Source organism: Anabrus simplex, chromosome 5, assembly GCF_040414725.1.
Source record: "Anabrus simplex isolate iqAnaSimp1 chromosome 5, ASM4041472v1, whole genome shotgun sequence".
Lineage (NCBI taxonomy): Eukaryota > Metazoa > Arthropoda > Insecta > Orthoptera > Tettigoniidae > Anabrus > Anabrus simplex.
This window is the reverse complement of record NC_090269.1, coordinates 39,666,432-39,685,192: the sequence shown is the minus strand read 5'-3', so window position 1 is coordinate 39,685,192 and position 18,761 is coordinate 39,666,432. Positions and strand designations below refer to the sequence as shown.

The following is an 18,761-nucleotide window of genomic DNA, read 5'->3' as shown; positions in this document are numbered from 1 at the left end:
ACCATAAGATTAGCAAGATAATGGAATTAGATTAACACTCACGTGCGCCCTGATCAACGGGGACTTTTTTTTTTTTACAAGTTGCTTTACGTCGCATCGACATAGATGGGTCTTATGGCACGATGGGATATGGAAGGCCTAGGAGTGGAAAGAAGCAGCCGTGGACTTAATTAAGGTACAGCCCCAGGATTTGCCTGGTGTGAAAATGGGAAACCACGGAAAACCATCTTCAGCGCTGCCGACAGTGGGGCTCGAACACACTATCTCCCGAATACTGGATAGTGGCCGCACTTAAGCGACTGCAGCTATCGAGCTCGGTGATCAATAGGGACTGATGACCACGATATTTTTAACGATCAACATAATCACCAATTTCACTGTTACCGTGACAACTGAATAATCTATGCCAGCGATGTTCACCTTGATGCACTTTAAAAAAAAAGAACTTAAATTCCTGAATGATTCCCTTGTCTTAGCTCGCGGAGCATTGTCGCCGGATACTTCGAAATTTCGAAAGATTTCCCGATTTTGAAATATATTCCAGAAAATACGAAATCATCCGATTTTTAGTTTTCAGTTTATAGATATAAGCTACTAGGCAGAAGTACAGGGTGACCCAAAAATCTGTTAACATTTGACGAGGCAATACTTCACGGAATTTTGGAAGTAGAGAGGTAATAATTGACACACGTGATTATCATAACATGGGCTTTTATTGAAACCAAAATAAACTACACAAAATGATCAACAGATGGCACTTCATACGATACAAAAGCAGTAATTAGCATAATAATCGGGGTTTAGCATAGACGATGTTCTTTATAACACACGCTCAACATGTCAGCCAGCATTCATCAACAATCCCTGTAGTTGATGGGCAATGTCGTGGACAGCACTGTACAGCATATCCTTAAGTACGATGAGAAATGGCTGTCGGATGTTGTGTTTTAGCATCCCTAATGAGGTCGGTAAGACTTGCGACTTCAGGTAACCTCACAATCAATAATCACACGGATTGAGGTCGGGGGACCGTGGAGGCCAAGCATGACATGCCGCAATTATAGGCTCATCTGACGCACTATCTCATGACAGCTCCCTTTATGCCGTACATGGGTCTCATGTTGGTCATTTGGCGTACTTTATTTTGGTGTCCCCGTGTCATGCCAATCTCGTGTGTCAAATATTACCTCTCTAACTACAATATTCCGTGAAGTAATGCTTCGCCAATTGTTAACAGACTTTTGGGTCATCCTGTACTTTAAATAGCTGCACGTCAATAACATATTTATTCAACTTTCCTTCAACTGCTATCACTTTAAAGAGTATTTGGGGTGCAATGTTGATATATTACTTTAAGAATGAGTTCTTTAACGTGCGAGTGGTACGGGTCTCTCGCGTGTCTCTTAAATGACTGAGCTGGGATGTCAGTACACGAGCTACCACATAATTCCTAGGGGCGATCGAAGAGAAAATCTCCTGCCAGGATTTCAAACATCGTACGCTGTTTCTACTCTGCAAGGAGAAATAGATGAAGGGGGAGATAACCTAGATGATCTTTTAAACAAAAATCATCATCATCAGAAAGAGGATCCTCAGATAGATGACTGACAGTTCTATCGCTCAATGCTACTTGTGTGATCATCCAATTGTCAGTAAAATATTAAAAATTGACATTTGCAAACATCATCCGAAATTTAGATAAAATATTCCGAAAATTTATAGCTCTGTCTTACGAATATAATTGTTTAAATCTGGTAACACTGGCTCAGTGATATATTTTCTTACTTTTCATTAAGGTGATCATGGTTCAAATTTCAATCAATGCATGTTGTATTTTAGAAAGGAAAAGTCATTGGTGTAAAGCTGATGGTCCCATAGCATAGCTCAAAGTATCAACAGTCATTTAAATGAGTTGGCTAGCTACTTGTTGTTTGGTGAATTGAGCCATAAGGTTTAATGTCTAGATTATCAGTTCAAAGAGATGCCTCTACTGCTGGAAATCCTTTTATTGAGAATGAGAATGCAAACACGAGAACGTACAGTAATTACTAGGACATCAATTCCTTCTATTGTACCTTCTACTGTGAATGGTGTATCGATGTGTATATAATTTAGTTATTTTTTCTTTAAATTAATTTAAATGTATTTGTCATTAAATTTCATATAGTAGTTTGACAAATGATATGTTCATATTGGTATAATTATGATGTTGCATTTACTTTGAAATTATGATACAAATTAGCTTATTTTAAAATATTTAATATTCTCCACGGTTTTTTTGTACAATGACGTGGTTAAGTGTAAGAGAGGACCATGAGTTCTAACTTCGCCACTATTAAAGACAATAAATTTTAAAAAATAAACCCACAGTGCATAAAATTCTTCTAGCAGAACCAGCTACCACCATCCAATTTGAGTGGAACTTTGAGGAAAATATCTGAGAAATATATATTAACTGATTTTACAGGCTTTCAGTTTTAAAGTAAACATCATCATCTATTTATTATTATTATTATTATTATTATTATTATTATTATTAATTTAATTTCTTCCTTGAAGAAGTTAAGAAAGTAAAAACCTATATCCGCCACTTCTGACATTTTGTTCACGGTTTCCAATCACATTTATAATTCATTACTGGAAGATTGTAAGTAATTTATAACTGTTTCTCTCTTTGTAGGCGGCGGGACTGGATTTGAAGGAAAACCTGGCGGCGGGCGCCGCGACGTGGCCGTACCCGTCCGTCTATCACCCTTACGACGCCGCATTCGCTGGCTATCCCTTCAATGGGTGAGTAGCGCAAAGTAATTTGCTTGTTGTATTCATCACGTTATTAATTCTTGCTGCGACTCGTCTAATTGTGACCTCGGGTCAGATGGATTTGTTTCATGTTTTTATTCCAACAAGATGACAAGTTAAGAGTTTTATGAAATTAGAACTCTCTCGATAACAAGAAGTCTTAGATAACCGCATACCACGACCTCTGCCATATGACGCCTTAATCGACTAGCTCCATATTCTCTCGCGTGCTAGGGTCACGGTTCATGCCCACCCAAAGCGAAATGACCACACATAGGACACCAACAGCAAACAAGAGACACTTCAATGTCGCCATCCAACTCCGGAAGTCGTAAAGTTAAAAGTGGAACAGAACATATTCCCAGATTAGAGTCTGAATAACTCATTATCTCAAATTATTATGACCTTGCTGCGAAGTAATTTCATTCTGGATTATTATTATTATTATTATTATTATTATTATTATTATTATTATTATTATTATTATTATTATTATTAGGGGTTCGTTTAGGTCGACTGCGGACAGCATGTTTCTTAATTATGGAGGAGTTTCTTCTCAGCCCAGTATTATCTATCTCATCTTCGCGCTATCTCTCTTCGTTCGTGTGTCCATTTCACCCCTTCTCCAGGGTGCAGTGTTTTGTCTGTTAGTGACAGAAGAGAGTCTGATGTTTTAATGAGCACTCTGTACTTATCTCTGCTGTAGATTTAAATGGGAATCAATTTCTAGTTGTTCTAGTTCTTGTATGACTGCTGTCATCCAGTTGGTATTGGTCGCCCTCCCTCTAGAGGTGGTGTTGAAGATTCTCCAGGGAAATGTCTGGTTGTCTGTTCAGAGTGCGGACCGTAGAAAATTAATCTCATCTTTTTCAAAGCTGTTGTAACGCTTTCTAGTTTTTGGTAGAGTTTCTAATTGTGCCTGATTTACCCTCTCTTCGATGGCGCCCATTAATTTTCTCGAGATCTTCCGATCCTTCAATTGCACTTTTCTGAGTTGTCCCTTTCTGACCATGCTCAGGCATTCCAACGCGTACAGTGCTGATGGTCTCACTGCTGTGCTGTATTGTCTAATATTAGGGCAGAGGTATTTTGAACTGTACATGTTCTTTCAGAGGTAGTAGGTAGGCTCTTTCCAGTTTGGAGCACCTGCTGGTCATGGCCAAGTGCTCGCTAATATTCGGGGTATTTTACGAGGTATTTGAATGAGTTAATCATTTGTATTACTGTGTGCCCCAGTGGGGTAGAATTGGTACATCTTTGATGTTGGTGATGAACAATGTTTTGTTGATTGCGATCGTCAACCCTACATTAACTGCTCTCTGTTTGAGTTTGAAGAGTTGGTGTGTAGCTTCTTCCAAACTGGGTGCGAGGAATGTGAGGTCAATCAGTCACATTTCCTTCAACAATCAAGGGAATTCACATTAAGATAACAGCACTGAAGACCATATGGTACGGTCCGATATGAACAGGCCGATCTACTTGGTTCGTCGGATACGATTGAGCCTATTATTGTGGCCATGTCAAAAGTGCGATTCATTACTAAAAACGGCATTATATCAGTCTTCCATTCAATGACATCCTTTCCTACACCAGACTAATCTTACTGGGGGGTGAATGCAAAATTTGCTGTAGCCACGTATTTATCTCAGTTCCTAGAATTTGCGCTCTCAATCCAGACGTTTGAGCGACTGTCCGTGGGGTTGATACAATACCAAGTTTACCAGTACCTACCTGAATTTGATTTTATTTGACCACTTGGCTAACGTGCAGCAACAGTCCTCAGACGAAACCCCCCTACACAAAACTAATTACCTTAGCCATCTCAGGAGTAGTTTTATTGAGACTTTCACTATCGTGGAGGCGGGCATGACATGAATATCTTCACAGACTACAAGTCAACTTAGCTGCATTGTACTCTGCAAACTGGAGGTGGTTCATCTGCGACCAATCAAATGAGGAGTATGGAATGAGCAACCAACTTGGTATCATATACGTACCCACGTTGCACAATACCAAATCCCCAAAATCCAAACAACCAATCCCTTCTTGCTGTTGCAGTTTCCATGTTCTTAAATCTTGTCCTCATGGTGAACTTTTAAGGAATACGCGTCAGCATAACATCCGCACGTTAATTGCGATAACGCCGAAAGACCATGGTTCTCAGGTACTTGAAGAGGTTCATGGCTTGGTGGACAACAGAAGTCACAGAAGGATCGGCATCATTGCCTTAAAAAGTAATACATCATCGACCCATTTGCCCGCTTTGAAAGCCATAATTCGCAGCCCTCAGATGTCGACCTAGGGAAAATTAATATTTACTTCCCAACAATTCCTTACTGTAGGAATAAATATTAGCTAGAGGAAATCGACACAGTGGGTCTGATTATTGGAGCGAGGGGAACAATTCTCGTCTTTGCCGCCAATTTTTGAAAATGGATGTCTCTGCCATTTACAAAGTTATAGAAAATTACCTTTATTGCATTAACGAGTTCATTAATAATGCTAAAGAATCATTGTTATAATTAAGTAACCATTTCAATTTCTTAAGTGTAGATATCTATTTCTGTTCTAAAAATTAATGTAATGGTATAATTTGTCGGAAGGCAGTCTCTGCATGAGAGGAAGTATTTGATAAAATAAAATATAAAATATTATTGTCGTTTAAAAAATGCACAGTTGTAATTGACAAGGCCGACCACAAATTAAAATAATTGAATATCTATATTTAAAAAGTTGTAGAAGGTCCGCTGTCGGTAATTTCTTTTATTTTGCCAATTTTTCACATTTTTAACCCTTTTAGGTCAACTGAAGACCGTATCAATGGGTTTTAGCTTTCGTGTCTGTCCGTCTGTTCCGCCATCACGGCAAAACGGCTGGATAGATCTCGATAAAACATATTTAGAGTATACTCGTCCAAGAGCAGGTTTAGATATACATATGATTTCAAAATCACTGAACAGATTGGGGGTTTATAGGAAGATCAGAACAGAGTTTTTTCAATTTTCTCTTATACTATTGATTCTCTGTAAAATCTGTAGACTATACGTGAACTGCACCTTCATTTCAAACAACTTTTGTTATGTACATATTTTCGCTTAATCTTCAAATGACGGAAAAAGTCACTATTTTCTGTAGGTTTCGTACTCTGCATTGAGCAACGAACCTACCTGTTTGTTACCATGGCTACGTCTCTGGCTGCTTGCCAGCAGGGATGTAACGTAACGCCGTTTCCGTCATTATTCCTGAAAACTCGTGCTTGTTCGTTGGGTAGAAGTCAAGAGAGACGCCAAGCTGCTATTCTGGGGTGTATTTCTCTCTTTATAATGAAAACTCCCCATCTCCATTGTGAATGGTATTAGGCAAGTGAGCTTGCCGTGTATAGTAGAACTTCCTGAACTTCATTGAGATTAGCAGTAGGAAACGTGGCCTGCCATTATCACCAAAATTTCCCAACGCGCACCGTACATCGGAAGCAAAGTATGCCATCCTCCCCTAAGTGTTTCTCGATATCGCTGGGAGACATGCAATTTAATACCATCTTTCTCACTGTGTGTGCAGTAATTTACGTAGAAATCCGTATACATTGTAGAATACCGTAACACAGCACGGGTACATTTGTTAGTCTTATATATCTATATGTAAAGCTGGTTTCTGTGAAATATTGTGCTTTAAGGAAACGATGTGAGAGGTTGCAGTAAATGAAAATTTGGAAACAGTGTGGAGAAAATTATGTTTCCCCTATGTTTGTGTGTTGTGAAGATAATTTGATGTTCTTGTGATGATGATGATGACAACGACGATGGAGAAGCATAACGTGGTGCCATAATTCAATGAATATTTAAGAAATTAGTAGAACCTGTTTTATTTCAAAGAAACACATAGTATAATCAACTTAGTAATTATTTAATGTTGTCTAGTATTAAGTAGTGTGCTGTGTAAACTCGGCGAGTAACATTTAATTACACCAGTTTTCATAATTAGGTCCACTGTACTGGCGGAGTCCTGCTTATACAGCATGTAAACTGTTTAATTATACGGGCTACGGCTGTTTATATAAGTTGCTCCATTATAATGATACACTCAAGTGGATCTCTATATACCCAGCGCATAAAGCCGGTCATCTCCAAGAACGTATAAACCAGGCGTGTAGCCGCAAGCTCTTCATAAGACTGCAGTTCAAATAACACAGGGAGCATGCTCTGGTATCGATGCTGCCAGGCCTGAGGAATTTTCTGTAGATATTCTACTTTCTGGCGACTCTAAAATGTTACTTTTTTTACAATTGGCTTTACGTCGCACCGACACAGACAGGTCTTATGGTGACGATGGGACAGGAAAGGGCTAGGAGTGGTAAGGAAGCGGTCGTGGCCTTAATTAAGGGACAGCCTTGTGTGAAAATGGGAAACCACGGAAAACAATATTCAGGGATACTGGCAGTGGGGTTCGAACCAACTGTCTCCCGACTGCAATGTTACATTTAGTGACAAACTAGTGATATATTAGAGACAGTTTTTTTTTTCCAGACCTGCGGAATTTTCTGTACATCTCCTTCTTTCTAGTGACACTAAAAAGGTACGTTTAATGACAAACTAGTGATATATTAGAAGCAGAAGTTTGCAGACCTACGGAATATGCAGTAGATCTCCTACTTTTTAGCAAGTTGCAAAAATATTTTTCACTTAACGACCAACTGGGGGACGGTGTTACCAGATTTACTGAATTTGCGGTACCGTATCTACTTTTTTAAGGCAGTCTGATGTTTAATATATGAACAAAAATAATAACAATAATAAGAATATTGAGTTACTTGGCTTCAAGGCACTGGTCAAGTAGCAGTGAGATTGTATTGTATTCGGCAGTCCGACTCGTTGGCTGAACGGTCAGCGTACTGACCTTCGGTTCAGAGGGTTCCGGGTTCGATTCCCGGCCGGGTCGGGGATTTTAACCTTAATTGGTTAATTCCAATGGCACGGGGCTGGGAGTATGTGTTGTCTCCATCATCATTTCATCCTTATCATGATGCGCAGGTCGCCTACAGGAGTCAAATAGAAAGACCTGCACCTGGCGAGCCGAACCCGTGCTGGGATATCCCGGCACTAAAAGCCATACGACATTTCATTTTTATTTGTATTCGGCAGGTGATGGGTTCGAACCCCACTGTCGGCAGCCCTAAAGATGGTTATCCGTGGTTTCCCATTTATATATCAGTCAAATGCTGATGGAGCTGTACGTTCGCCACTTCTTTCCCAGTCCAATCACATGGTCGCCATAAGGCCTGTCTGAATCGATATGGTGTGAAAGAAATAGTGGGGAGAAAATGATTGACCCTTCATTTACTGTGGATATCAAGAGAATCTGGAGTGTGAAAAATTGTCTCCAAGGGGTTCTTTACGTGTCAGGAACGACGATAGGGATTCGCCTCATAAAAATAACCTCAGCTACCACCAACCTCATCCAGGATCAGACTCACTGTTTTGGAAATAAAATGCCAAAAAGTAGAAGACTTGTTTACTGGGACGGTCTCGAAAAATGAACATCTCCATTCATTTGTATATTTATTAAAATGTATTAAAACGAAATCTTCTCATGCCCACTTCGAAATAAAAGGAATAATGTCAGAAACGTATATCAACACTTTGAAATCCTGGAAGTCTTTTTTATCTATTGAAAGGTAGCAGAATATTCTGTAAGAATGCAAAGTCACACAAAATGCCACTATTCTCTCCACCAATCAATGATTTTAAATAACAACAAAAAATGAAAATTTAATAACATTGAGTTCGATACCAAGTAGCCTAAGGTAAAGAACAATAATTAAAGGTTTGTTCTTATGCATAATATTTGCTAGTATCAATTAATTAATTAGTTACTGATTTAATAACATTGAATAATTTCAAATGAACAAGAATATACTTCGAAAAACTCGTTGCTACCATTTAACCGAAATTTTAATTAGTAGAAAATTTAACTGGTGCACCGTACTGAACTACAGGTGTATTTTCGAGTCTGAATATCCTTATTCTATAAACACTGATTGATATTCAGAGTAGTACATTAATCTTTCCATGTTTGCTTTCCTAGAAGCGTTAGAACTGAAAGAGGAAATAACGAGAAATCAGACATTAAGAAGATAAAAATGGCCTGGGTCAAGGAACTTCTCACCTTGGCGTTTATAACCAAGCATGAAATCCACCTAATCAGGTAGAGACGAGAAATCATCGTTAAAGGTAGACGAGTCAATTACGTTTTCAATGTAAATGTAAACTCATGTCCTCATCCCGAGGTGGTGCAGGTCGTTTCAGGCACACCCCCATTTGAGGTGAGCTGCATGTACCATTTCAATCACATACCAGCCCTCCTGCCATTCTTAAATTTCTGGCATTACCAGGAATCGAACCCGGTCCCCGAGGAGGCAGCTAATAACACTAACCGTTACGCTACGGAGGCGAACACGTTTTCAGTGACATAAGGCATAAGAGGGAATAGGATCAAGTACTTTAAAAGCCGGGCTGAGTGGCTCAGACGGTTGAGAGGCTGGCCTTCTGACCCCGAATTTGACAGATTCGATCCTGGCTTAGTCCGGTGGTATTTGAAGGAGTTCGTATTGGTAGATTTATTGGCACGTAAACAAACTCCTCCGGGACTAAAATCCGGCACTTCGACGTCTCCGAAAACTGTAAAATTACTTAGTGGCACGTAAAAGCCAAACGCATGATTATACAGTACTTAGAAGATCCTCTAGGCATTCGAAGAAATAGCGGCTCATTTAATTTTTCATGTTATCACCAACATTACTGTGTGAATGACCTTAGTAGTGAGGCGCAGTGACGTACATACAGATCTGGTAAAAAGCATGTTTCGGGGATCCGAGGTTCGTATTCCTGTTCTTAAACGAAATATTCAACAACTGTATTTACGTCAGTTTGTTATAGGCTATACGTACGTACGTACGTATTTAACATTCCCGAATCCCCTAGTTCATAAATGCAACTTATTATTATTATTAATTAATAAATTAATAATTAATGTTATTTATTTAATATCATTTCAACTGCCATACATTTTAAGAGGCGCTGTGATGTCAGAATTCTGCTCTTGAGTTTTTTAACGCATTAAAGCCCAACAACTCAGAGTTGTCCGGAATAACCCCACCCTCAGCCGAGATTTTTATTTTATTTTTTTGTCTTGTTTTATATGGCGAGGCTCAGGCTCTGAAGCCTGCTATTCTGTCCGACCATACATACACCTACATGAAGAGTAAATATATCCTAAATTATCTACAATTTAATATCTTAGGGTATCAATTAAATGTTTTAATTAACCTAATAACTTAGCTATGATCTAATCCTCCTATGTTATAAGAAATGATTATTATTTATCAACCAGGTTTGACAGAGTTTCTTAAAGTGGAGGTGGTTTGACACGCTCCTAATTTCAGCGGGTAGGGAATTTCAATTTCAGCTGGCGGCGACTACAGATGATTTACTGTAGCCAGTTGATAGTGAATGGGAATGGTTAGTACTTAGGTGGATGATGATCTGGTAGGAATACTGGAACGTGATGCTAGGTAATGAAATTGTGTGGCAAGGTATTCAGGTGTGTTATGGTTCAGTATACGGCGTAACAGGGAAAGTGTGTGTAAATTTCGTTGCTCTCTTAAGCGTAGCCATGAAAGCCTACCAAATGCGGGAGAAATATGGCTAAACCTTGGTATATCTGAAATAAATCGAACACATGCGTTATGTGCATTTTGGAGCTTGATGGAAAGTGAGGCGTTCAGGTTACTGTATATTACGTCACAGTAGTCGAATATTGGCATTACCATACTTTGGATAAGCAGTTTCCTTACATTTTGGGGGAGTAAATCTCTGAGTTTTTTAAGGGAATGTAAGGAATAAAACACTCGCTGACATATACCTGTTACATGATCGTTCCAACTAAGGTTTTTATCCATTATCATCCCTAAGTTTTTAACTGTGTCTTTGAAATGTAACTGAATGCCCCTTAATGTTACTGAGTGGGTATGGACGTCTGTAAGTCGTGCGTGGGTTTTTTGCGTAGCTAAACGAATACACTGCGAATTTTGGGCATTGATTTTTAGTGCATGGTCATCGATCCACCTACATCATCTTCCTAGGTCGTCATTCATATTATTTCTTGCAGTCGGTAAGTCACGAGGATGTGCATGTGTATATATTTGTATGTCGTCTGCGTACCACATGATATTGACAATGTTTAATTACTTGTGTTTGTCCTGAAATTAAGATGAAAAATAGGAGTAGCGCTAGCAATGATCCCTCTTGTATTCCAGTCTCTACAGATTGCAGTGAAGAGAAATTTTCACCTGTAGATACACACTGCCGGCGATCAGAGAGATAGGAATACATCCAGGATAGTGTGCTTTGTGAGAAATTAAGAGCACGCAATTTTGCTATTGATATGTCCGTGTCAACGCAGTCGAAGGCCTTACTAAGGTCTAGAAGAGTTAAACAGTAACTTCTCCCTTATCCATAGCTACTCCTATGTCGTTTGTAACTTTAAGCAGTGCAGTAGTTGTGCTATGAATGCTTCTAAAACCAGACTGGTATTTGTCAAGAAGCATATTGTTATTTAAATATGCGGTTATTTGTCTGTGTACTATTTTCTCCAAAATGTTGGACAGAAATGGTAAAATGCAAATGGATGAAAAGTCTTTGGGTTACACGGGATTGTTGGTCTTGGGGAGTGGGAGAACAATTGCATATTTCCAAAGGGAAGGGAATATGCCGGTTATCAGTGAGGTATTAATGATGTGGGTTAGAGTTGGTAGGATTACGTCTAGAGTTTTTAACAGTAACTGTGGAACAATCTCGTCACATCCTGTCGCAGTTGTCTTTATTGATCGTGCAATTTGTCTCACTTCTGCAGGAGTTACGAGGGAAAATATAACTGTTCTCCTCCATTGCCATTGTGTAGAATTTTGTTAATCGTCTGTTCTTTTGTTGTCTCGTCAATGTTAACGGGTCTTGTAGTAAAGTATTGGTTTAAATCATCCAGTGATAGTTTAATGTCAGCAGTATGTATTTTATTTCCGCCTATGCCCATTTTTTTAACGGTTTTCCAGATTGTTGTCGTGTTCCGGGTTAGCACAATGTTCTACGAGTGTCTTATTTTAGCATTCCTTACGGCCTGTGTGGTCCTGTTACGAAGGGTCTTGTACAGGTCGAAATCGTTTGGTTTTTGGTTAGTTTTAAATTTTCTGAAAGCTATGTCTCTCTCTGTCATTAAATCTCGTATTTCCTGGGACATCGATGGAGCCGCAGGGCGTGTTACGTGAGCAGTGCGTTTTGGCGCGTGTTTGTTAAGAAGAGCTAGCAGTTGTGTCTTTAAGAACTCCACTTTATCATCTATATTATCTAAAATATGGACATTATGCCAAGGTATGTTTGCAGTGTCTTCTAATAGGGCTTCGTTATTTATACTTTTTAGGTCTCTGAATGTAATTAATTTAGGTCTGTACTTGGGGCATTTAAGTGAATAAGCTAAATAAATTAAGTCGTGATTGGATAGTCCGCAAGCAGACATTTGCCCGTGGGTCAGTACCCTGTCAGGGTTATTCGTCACAATTAAGTCCAGTATGTAGGCCTATGTGACGTGGCTGTGTGATGTGTTGCGTTAAGAGGCAAAATCGGCATGTTACGAGATTTAAATATGTTGATTAGTTGTTTAGTCTCAGTAATTTTGTCGTTAAGGATGTCAGTATTGAGGTCTCGAACCCACTATCCCGGGAACAGTCGATTTGGCCCAGTTTTCGGCCGGATACCCTTCCTGACATCAACTCTACACTGAGGGATATATTCGCTATTGAATGTTTTTGTGGTGGGTGATGGTGTGATGTGGTGAATGTAGATGAAGAGAAGCGTACTAAGACAAACACAAAAGTCCGGTCACCGAGTTAGAAGAAATAAGCCCGGCCAGGAATCGAACTCAGGTCCTCTGAACCGAACGCCACCACATTGGCCAGTCAGGCAAGACGACGAACTGTAAAGTGAAACAATGCCCATTATGGTATACACAGTAATTTCCTTCAGCTCAGGATTTTTATGCGGGGAGTGGAAACAAAGGCCTTCAACCTTAGAGTCCACCTCTGGTGATTAAGAAATCTACAGGCTATACTTTATTATGCTTTATCAGTGCTTCTAGATAGTTGAGGCCTAATTAGTCATTAAAGAATACGTTTTTATAGACATTGTTATCTGTAGAGGTCTTGTGACGCTGGTGGCGAAGCCATAGACAGGAGCTGTCAGTCGAGTAGTTAACTTCACTTCCCTCACTTCCATCGGAAGAAGTGTTTGAGTCTCGATGCCGAAATGGAGTGTTGGTAGACACGTTCTCCATGAATTAAGCACGAGCTGCCCAAATAAGCTGTCGGCTCATTTCCTGGGCTCGAGAGTCAATGTCCCAGGGCCACGTGGACGGAAACATGAGTCAAGCAAGGCGCACTTCCGTATGTACAAGTCTAAAAGGCTCGTGGCTTATAGTGTGAAATAGCCCGCAGGATGCAATGAGCTATAGCACTGGCCACGTACTGGTCGTCGTGAAAGACTTGCCGACTTGTGCATGCACAATTTTGGGGAGGCTTTCACTTTAAGGAAGAAATCCAGCTCAAACTGAGTGGATAACACCATCGGACTGAGTGGATTATATGATACAGCGCTATAATCTGAGTCCAAGTATTCGAGTTCGATTCCAGCTTAGTTCGGTGGTTTTTACAGGTGATAAAATACAGCCTTGTGCTGGTAGATTTACCGGCAAGTAAAACAAAATCCTGTGGGACAATATTTCCGGCATCTCGGCTCCTCCAAAAACCGTAGAAGTTGTTAGTCGAAATAAAACCAATAACATTAGTACAACTCCAGGTCCATTACCAGTTAGAGTCCGTCAGAAAAGAAAGAAATGACAGGCAATTACATGACAGAAGTACCTCCCTTAAGCGAAATTAGACATTGGCATTTGAAATATTATCAGTAACTTATAAAGGTTTCTTCCGTCATTCTGCATTAAATATTTACGCAGATAATACTGAAACGGCATGAGAGAATTTCACAGGTATCCTCTCTAAAATACTTTGGAGAAATAATTCTTCCTCCGGAATTAGATAGCGTGGCCTCAAAACTTCAGAGGACATTCAGACTAACATGGGAGCACTACAATACACAAATAACATTATGTAATGATAAATTGAAACATAATAATAATAATAATAATAATAATAATAATAATAATAATAATAATAATAATAATAATTTCGTGTGGCTATTTCTAGCCGAGTGCAGCCCTTGTAAGGCAGACCCTCCGATGAGGGTGGGCGGCATCTGCCATGTGTGGGGAACTGCGTGTTATTGTGGTGGAGGATAGTGTTATGTATGGTGTGTGAGTTGCAGGGATGTTGGTGACAGCACAAACACCCAGCCCCCGGGCCATTGGAATTAACCAATGAAGGTTAAAATCCCCGACCCGGCCGGGAATCGAACCCGGGACCCTCTGAACCGAAGGCCAGTACGCTGACCATTCAGCCAACGAGCCGGACAATTGAAACATTATAATACAGTTATTCTAACGGAGAATCTATATACATCAAAAACCTTTACTTTAGGAGGTCATTCTAAAATTGCAAATATTGGAAAGATAAACACGTGAAATTCTTTGGAAAATTTTCCACCCTAGAGAAGAAAATAGAATTTGGAACAAAAGGTGAACTGCAGACCTCTATAGTCACACATATAATTTAATCAACACTGTACGGAGGAAACGTTTGAAGGTATTTGAACACATTCTTAGGATGGGTAACAATAGTCTCACAAGAAGATTATTCAGTGTAATAAATTCCCAAAACAGGAAAATAAACTGGCTGGAAGAAACAAGAGTGGGCCTGAGTGAATTTTTTTTTTGTTATTTGCTTTATGTCACACCGACACAGATAGGTCTTATAGCGACGATGGGACAAGAAAGGCCTAGGAATGGGAGGAAGCCGCGTGCCCTTGACCGCACGGCCAACTCGCCCGCTAAAAGCAAAAGTTAGAAAAGCACAGTACTGTATTTCAATCCATAAAAATATGCCATTTTCAAAATAAAATCAGCAAGTTCTTTGTATATATTAAATTTTTAGATATTAAATTAACATTATGCCTGAATGTGCTGTAATTAATTCTATAGCTATTATTGATTGGTTTTATAGCATTTCTTTCAGTGGGCCCAACTTTGTTTCTGTAGGCGGGCCCCCATCCTATTCGTTACGCGTCTGGCTCAACCGACAAAATTTGTTAAAATTTAACCATAGATCTACGAGCCATATAGTAGAGTGAAATGGAACGTAGAAATTGAAATGCAGGTGGCCTAGATGGCATCAGAAAAAATGTCAGCAACCTGTAATTGGAGCCATACGATTATTATTCATAATAATATTTGTTTTACGCCCCCGTTAAATATATTTACGGCTTTCGAAGATGCCGGGGTGCGGCAATTTTTCCCGTAGGATTTCTTTTACGTGCCAGTAAATCCTCCAACACGAGGTTGACGTATTTGAGCACCGTAAAATACCACCGGACTGAGCCAAAATCAAACCTGCCAAATTAGGGTCAGAAGACCAGCGCCTCAACCGTCTGAGCCATTCAGCCCACTACTGTATTATTATTATTATTATTATTATTATTATTATTTATTGATTGACTTATTATCCGCTAATCGACCAACTAGGGACCGCAATAAGTTTCATTGGACATTCTGGCGCTCATTCAATTTTCACCTGATCCAATTGGATTTCATTAGATTACTGTGTCGAACACGGCATTCATCCGACCACTTTGCACCGGTTGTCCATTTCTCAACTCGGAAAGTCCCAAAAGTCACGATGCTTATTCTGAAAAGGTCACGTTTGTGCGCTTCATCTGGTCGTAGGCCCATTTCTTCGGGGTCTTTCTTTGCGATAACGTACCAGGCATTTTTTAAATTTTATTTTCAGTCAAAATTGTTAAAAATGCCTTTTGTCCAGCGAAAGTCGTCCATGCGTCTTAGGTGACCGTAAAAGCCAGCCCTACCTTTGCACTTTGTTTCGGTGATCTCTCTCAGAGTAGATTTCTTGTCTGGATTTTCTTACGTAGGCCTAGAGTCAATTTATGCAGTTTGAGCCAAGTATGTTGAGTGGAATCTTTCTCTCTTTTTGCTCTAACTGAGCAAGCGCATTTTTCGGAGAGAGAGTAACGCATTCTGACGCGATACCGGCTTGATGATAGTTTCGCAATGATAAACTTTGGTATTTATAGGAAAGCATCTTTTGTTATATATATTCCGAGTGGTTTGGAGAGCTGTCTCTATTTTCTTGCTCTGCCGTTAACGCCTGTTATTTATTATTATTATTATTATTATTATTATTATTATTATTATTATTATTATTATTCTTATTCTTTCGAATGACCCATTTGGAGGGCACGATGAATCAACATTGGTTATTTTTCATTGCGTTCGATTTCCTTTGCTTCCAAATTTCCTTCATCCTTCCAGAGTGTCGTTCCTTCTCTTCTTGAGTCCACTTTCTTCTAGTTGTTGGTTTCTTCCACTTGTGCCTTTTCAACTGCTTCTCTAAAAAGTGTTCTGTTTTTGATTTCATCTGTTTTAATTCCAGCTTTTTTCTTGTCTTGGGTTTAGATTTGTAACTATTCAGAAGGTTGAATATGCGCTTGGTTAGTCTGTTGTCACCCATTCTGTAAACGTGTCCAAAAAATTGGAGTCTTCTTTTCCTCATTACGTCAGTTAGTTTTTCAATTTTCAAATATAGTTCTCTGTTTGGTCTTAACCTGTATTCTGCATTAATATTTCGTTTAGCTCCCTCTATTTATTATTATCGCACTTTTAATGTAACATCTCACCAGCGATTGATCTGGGCTATACAGTACAATTATTATTCAAGGCTAACACTTAAATAAGTGGTTTAATTTCAGACCGATACAAAGAATCTGTATAATACTAATCACGTATTTTACACGACGAGTGTTATCATATAAATTTGTTCTAAAAGCATAGATATGAACCCTACTTTTAGTAAAAAGTAGCAGAAACTCCGTGAATTAAGTGGACAAGAAGTCTCTCTGATAATGTATTCTTTAATTTTGGTTTAGAAATTTTCACTGGATTATTTTTTGTATAAGTGTGTTTGTGGATGAAGCCGAACACTGGGATTTCTCGATGATCAAGAATTATGTGTGAAATGTTAAGTAGCACTCTACAGAAGAAAGGAGCAGGGAAGGAAAGGAGAAAGCAGGGGATATGAAGACCAGTATATTTGATCAACGACGGTTCTCCCCACTATATTTTCTTGAATGGTCCATCACCTCCCTCACATATTGGGTTTTTGATTAAACCGTAGTAGGTGTGTGGTGAGTGGAATAAGCCGTCTGGGCGCCGGGCACTACACATCGTAACAGATGTGGGGAGCAGAAGGACCTCAAGTGATTTCTTAGGCTTAGAAGCGTTCAAGTGGCCAAGCATGAGGCTTATTTCAGAGGGCGTCATAACATAAGTCAGGCGGTCGTCTTCGAGGAAGAGGGAGGTCATTCACTGGATCTGCTGCCTTCTGCCTTCTCCGTGTTCCCTTGGCTTATATATTATAATGATTATTAGATCAATATGTGTTTGAAAAGTCACCGCGCGTCAATCAGAAACTGAACAATCTAACGAAACAAGGTTCGGGGAAAATTATTTTACCACAGTCTCCATTCTCTCTAAGCACTTTCTTTATTTAAAAATCATATTTATAATAACTTAAATAGAGTAAAATATGTAAGTAAATATACACGAAAAATGAAAAAACACCACAGGCTACTATAACATACAGAAACAAGTGAACAAAAATAAAAATAAAATAAAATAAAAATAAAATAAAATAGAATAGAATAAAATAAAATAAAATAAAATAAAATAAACTATTTGCTTTGTGGGAAATCATATCTTGCAGTATTTAAGAAAAGCTATCCTGAGAATTTCGTGTGTAAAGCTCATACGTTTGTCAGTGAAGAATGTTTGTTCTTCTTCTCCTAGCGTTTTCCCCACACTTGTGGAGGGCCGTGGGTGCCAACTGCGTCGTACATGTGGATTTGGCCCTATTTTACGGCCGGATGCCCTTCCTGACGCCTACTCTATGTGGAGGGATGCAATCACTATTGTGTGTTTCTGTGGTTGTTGGTAGTGTGGTATGAAGAGGAGAGTGTTGATATAGACACCCAGTCCCCGAGCCAGAAGAATTAATCAGACATGATTAAAATCTCCGACCCGGCCGGGAATCGAACACGGAACCCCTGAACCGAAGGGCAGTGTGCTGACCATTCAACCACGGAGTCGGACCAACCAGGAAAGAATATTTTATACAATGATACTGTCGTTTCTGTATCGCACGATGTCATAGGTCCATGTGTGAACACCGCAACTCTTTGTTTTTTTTTTTATAAGTTGCTTTACATTGCACCGACACAGATAGGTCTTACGGTGACAATGGGATAGGAAAGGGCTAGGAGTGAGAAGGAAGCGGCCGTGGCGTTAATTAAGTTAGATCCACAGAATTTGCCTTGTGTGAAAATAGGAAACCTCGGAAAACGATCTTCATGGTTACCGAAAGTGGGGACAATTCTTCTTTAGTGAATTCCCTTTCCATTTCAAAATGTTCACCAGACAGCGTTTGCTTATTCGACAGATTGCTTTGTATCCTATATTTTTAATTAATACTCGTCTAAGCTTATCGAATGTAATTTTAGCAATGCCGTGACTTTCTAAAGACAAAAAACAGATCAGCGTAGTATTATTTCACAAGGAAAGATATTCCCGTGTCAGGCAGACACAGGATAGTTTTTATTTTATTCCATAGCAAGTTGAGTGCAGAAAACCATTAATACCGAGATCGATAGCTGCAGTCGCTGAAGTGCGGCCAGTATACA

General features: G+C 39.3%; 1 protein-coding gene across 1 annotated transcript in view; it reads left to right on the top strand.

Annotated features, from left to right (window-relative positions):
• Positions 1-18,761, top strand: part of mirr (mirror) — a 407,388-nt gene that overhangs the window by 258,262 nt on the left and 130,365 nt on the right. Inside the window, exon 3 of the mRNA XM_067147941.2 lies at positions 2,681-2,790. Within this exon, the coding sequence (XP_067004042.1) occupies positions 2,681-2,790 (110 nt within the window). The remainder of the gene's footprint in view (positions 1-2,680; positions 2,791-18,761) is intronic.